The sequence below is a fragment of the Montipora foliosa genome, chromosome 2 (assembly GCF_036669935.1).
Source record: "Montipora foliosa isolate CH-2021 chromosome 2, ASM3666993v2, whole genome shotgun sequence".
Lineage (NCBI taxonomy): Eukaryota > Metazoa > Cnidaria > Anthozoa > Scleractinia > Acroporidae > Montipora > Montipora foliosa.
In genome coordinates this window covers 51832022-51837021 of record NC_090870.1, presented here as the reverse complement: position 1 = coordinate 51837021, position 5000 = coordinate 51832022, and the positions used below count along the sequence as shown (strand labels likewise).

At 41.8% G+C, this 5000-nt stretch overlaps 1 protein-coding gene across 1 annotated transcript in view; it reads right to left on the bottom strand.

The window, feature by feature from the left end:
* Positions 1–5000, bottom strand: part of LOC137993508 (protein O-mannosyl-transferase 1-like) — a 26438-nt gene that overhangs the window by 2657 nt on the left and 18781 nt on the right. The window contains exons 16-20 of the mRNA XM_068839416.1: positions 4486–4606; positions 3372–3475; positions 3140–3256; positions 2142–2268; positions 941–1118 (exon numbers count right to left, since the gene is read on the bottom strand). Of these exons, the coding sequence (XP_068695517.1) occupies positions 941–1118; positions 2142–2268; positions 3140–3256; positions 3372–3475; positions 4486–4606 (647 nt within the window). The remainder of the gene's footprint in view (positions 1–940; positions 1119–2141; positions 2269–3139; positions 3257–3371; positions 3476–4485; positions 4607–5000) is intronic.

The window sequence follows — 5000 nt, the reverse complement described above, 5'->3', positions numbered from 1 at the left end:
AACGACATCATCACACATTAAAACACGCGCTCTTTCATTGGTCCCCAATAAAATCTCCAGGGAACCTTACATTACACTACGTAGCCTTACATTACACTTTTCACAGCACGATCGAGAATTTTTCTGCTTGCTGCACTGGCCACTTCGCAAGCCTCGCGTCTTCGCTCGGCTTGCTCGTTGGCAATAACGAAATTTCTCGGAAGAACAAATGTCCCAAATTTTTTTCCGCCCCAACAAAAACATAGTACAAACATTTTATCATCCGAAAATGTTTGAAAACGAATATCTGGCAGAAGGTGCAAATTACCGCAACTGTAAACACTTTACGACCACGAAGGCAATTTTGCCACTTTTGACAAACTGTTAAATATTTGAAACAAAAATGTGGCTGTCGCTGAGATAAGGTAAACACTACACAACCCAAAATGAAAGGTTGCAACTTTGCCAAGCCAGGTTAATCTATAACGAGGGTCAAAAATAAGACAGTGGGGCCCACAGGGCTTTGAGGCAAAGTCACGGGTACATAACCCTACCTTTCCGAACAGTGTAATGGTTTTAAATTTCACCAAGTCAAACAAGGCCTATGGGTTTCGTTCTCTCTCGAGAAGACTCAAACAAAGCATTGCCATTATCTTAATAAGGTCAGAATTTTTCTCGATGCCGTGGATTTCAAAATGTGACCTTGGTGATCCTGTGCTCCACTGAAAGAGCCACTGAAATATTGACTTTTCCAAACAAAAGGAGGGAATAAGTAGAATTTTACTTTTTTTAAATTTCATACTTTTTTTCAAAACAATCGCCGCAAAGACTGACGACACAGAGCCAAAGGCAAATAATATACTGTAGAGACAGGTGTACAATGCGCTGAGAGTCGGTTGAAGAGAACGAAATTGTCGAGTTTCAGGGGCAAAAAGCGATCCTTGGAAACTTGACAACTTACCTGAGAATGTTTTGATGAATATGCTCCAATATGGCGGGTAGCATCACGATTTTAAAAAACAAAGCAGGCAGGTAATGATGAATAAACAGTGTCCTCTCCATGGGAAAAAACGTGATAAAATGGAAAAAGTATCCTACAACCACTGCCTCTCCAACAAACACGAATTGATTCCAGGAAGCTTGGAAAAAGAACCAAAAATAACTTTATTAGTTTTGTAGAGAGGATCATACTTCGCAAAGCTCAAAGAGATTATTTTACAAAACACAGACCTGAAGTACAGTTTGGATTAACACAAGTGAAAGAAAAGATTCCCACTTTTCATTTCGAGCGAAACGACCGCCATCCTTTTCAGCCTTAACACAGGGCACCTTTTCATAAGTTTTCACTGAACGCGGTTTTTAGTTTAAACCCCCCCCCCCCCCCCTTCCTTTTGGCCGAGGCTGCCTAACTGGTCTCGAGATTCGAACCAACCCCGCTACAAGGAAGAAAGCAGAAAGTGTTTTTCCATTGGCCGAGGAACGAGTCAAAGTCCGTTGGTTACCAACCACAAACAAACCAGACGGAAGATGTTTTTCTCAAACTCGACTAGGAGAATGGGGTCTGGTGTGCTGGTAGTTTTTAGGTCAAATGGCTCGTCCAAGGTCCCATGGGCATTGCCGGACCTACACCGCCCATCCACCGTCAGGAGCCAATCACCCGGAGCCTCAATCTCCCATATAAACCCTTGGAGACAACCTTTGCCCATATCTTTTTATTTTTAGACGTTCGAATTCCCGCGAATGCACTATGCCGTCCAATCAGAACAAAGTTTTTGTATTACATCACAAGTAGTCACGCACCAGTGATCGCGTTCGTCTCACAAAATATTCTAAAAACAAAAAGATACGGGCAAAGGTTGACTCAAGGATATAGTCTGGATGGACGCTCCGGGTGATGGGCACCTGTCCACCGTTTATGGCCTTTTCAGTTGGGCACATTGCATTAGCATGTTTTGGAGTGGTTACATCTTCAGAAAGAACTGAAATATTTTCGGTTTTCAGTTTTTTCTATTAGTGTTGTTATTGTATTGAATTATGTTGCGATCGCGTGTCTAAAAGTCAGGCCGGCTTAGCATGGCCCTAGCTATGATTGAAAAATACTGTAGTGCTGATTTTGGATAGGTCATCACAAGTAAAGGAAATCCAAGGCGGTAAACGCTTACCTTGGGATAAATCGTGTACTTTTCGTCTCCTCCTTAATAAATAAAACACTAAAAGACCGAAGTAGACAGGAACCGAAAGAGTTGTCGCCCACCAAATGAAGGGATTGCCAATGCAGAACACCTGAGCCTGAAACAACAACGCGGAAATAAATACATTCAGCACAAAAAAGATTTTTCACTGAAGAGATTCGTCGAATTCATGAAATAGACCATATTCGTATTCTCAGTATTGGACTGGAACTAGCTTGCAATGGAGGCTAATGCGAGGGAATATATTAAAAAGTATTTGCAATTGAAAAGATTCGCCAGCATAAGCCTCCATTGCAAGCTAGTTCCAGTCCAATACTGAGAATACGAATATGGTATATTGCGTGGGCGAGTGATCGAGGAACTGTAATTGTAATCTGGAGTTTAAGGGCTCATGTTCTGTCCTAACCACAAGCTGAAGTTGTCCTGGGCAAAACCTGGTTCGACGTCTAGGCTGCGATCGTGAAACCAAACATTTGATTGCATCCGACGAGTTCAACCCTCCTGGAGTGATCGCTATGTAAATTCTCTTCACAATTTCAATGTAATGTCAGTATTGAGAAGGAAGATTATTATCAGAATAAGTGGTGAGATCTTGATATAACACCAAATTCTCACGACTACCCAAGAAAGAACTCTGCGGTACTAGTTGGGAGAATGAACATTTCGAATGTGGGACTGAAAGGATGAAAATAGGGAGGTTTCGAGTGTAAGCCCGTAGTCAGAGCGAATCGATCCATGCAGTTTTTGTAGCATGTCGCAACGCAGAAACGATTTTATCAAACGTCGCAAAAATGTTGCGTCTCTATCACAACGTTTTGTAGTAATAGCCAATAAAACTACTTCTTCGACATCATCCGGAGCGAGTCAAAATCCGAGAAACGAGAGAACGTACCGCATCAATTTTGAGAGATGAATTGCCACGAATGGCGCACGCAACTGCCTTAGAATGTAAACTGGCGGTAACTCACATTCGTGTCTCTTGCAATCCAAAACGCAACTCCTCGTCTCATTAGAGGCCACCAAGAAGGACGAGAACCAAATGTGTGTTCATTGGCAAGTTCCTTTTTAGATTCCAACATCTTTAGCTGAAGGAAAACAATAGAAATGGCAACATAAGCGAAGGATCGACGTTAATTGAGAGCCACCGAAATGACGAAGGCGAAAATACAAGTTGTGTTTTTTAGCCATTGTGACAAGTACCTGCAACTCCCAGAATTTGGATAGGAAAGGCATGGGCTTTGAAGCTCGTTCCACAAATTCTGTTTTCTTCGCTTCGGCTTCATCTTTTTGATCTTGCCCCTCAGCTGTTATAATAACGTTAAGATGGATTAGTATAATTACATAGGGGATTATTGAAAATTCTCTCACTCACCCAAGGTGTTTTTTTTCCAAAATGGCCGAAGGTCGTGTTCTCGAGATGACAGGAAGAAATTAATTATTTTAAAGAAAATGCATATTTTTCAAATATTCATGTATGTAATTGTTGCCGTCGTGGTTGCCAAGGCTTCCTCTTAAATGACATTTGACTAGCTCCCAGATGACTTAATAGCGAAGTGGTAGACACGTCTACAGCACGATCTCTGGCTTCTTTCAGTTCAAGTCCCATTCAAGTCTGAATTTTTTCAGGCTTCTTTTCACTTGCACAAGTCACAAAATTGACGAATATGTTTCCATTCATTTTATTATTATCATCATCATCATCATCATCATCATCATCATCATCATCATCATCATCATTATCATCATCATTATTATTATTATTATTATTATTATTATTATTATTATTATTATTATTATTATTATTATTAGCTCAACCATCCACACATTTTGATGGATTTACCAACTCAGTTGATATTTGTTGATTATTCCATGGGCGAACGTTGGATATGAGATGGTAAATAGAAAGCTGACGTTTCGTCAGACCTGCTCGTTGGGCCCTATAGCTAACAAGACTAAATTCACTGAAGTAAAAGCGTTCGTAAATCCCGTGGGGAGTGAAGGGGCCGATTTGAAAAATAACCTTTGCTCAGCACTGTTTTTTCGGAGTTCCAGGGAAATGCCGCTGATCATCGTGTGTTGGCTAGAATGATTTGGATGCTTCCTTGTCCAACAGTCGTCAATGTTCACGAAAGTGGTCTTGTAGTCTCCTACACGTTTCACCAATGGCATATATTTTTTCATGGTGTGCATGTTATTGAACAGATAATATTTGCCGAGGTGCATGTAAAGCGGTCAATGATTTTAACAGATTTCTTCGGTCCTGGTATTTTGTCAATGGTGTTGGACAGTACGTAAAATAGGAACACAAACTTACGATAACTTATGTTTTGCTGGTGTTCCTCAACATTCCAGATGGTGTTTGTCTGTTTGATGGATTTGTCTGTACACACTTCAAGCTGATGAAAGCCCCAGTCAGGCAAAGTCATTCCAGAGATCTGTGGCAGTGCAGAAAATGCAGGTTAACAACAGGAACGCTTATGTGCCAGTGGTGTTGTCAGGTCAGTGCATGCGTTTTGTTCCCCGCGCTGAGTACTGCACGGCGTAACCGTAGCTGTAGTTTTGTAGCGGAAATGCGTTTGTGGAGCGTTTTTAGCGGTTATCTCCTTTTTCTTCCACATTGTGCCGGGTGCTTGTCTCCCGTGCTGCGGGAGAAGGGGCGGGGGGAGGGGGAGGGGAGAGAGGAGGGAGGATGGGAGAGGGGAGCGAAGGGGGATGGGAGAGGGGAGCGGAGGGGTGCTCGAACAAATCACTTGGAAACAAATACCAAAGGACTGTTAATGTCGGGGAAATTTTCAATAGACCTTATTCCAAAATGGCCGTCATTTAAAT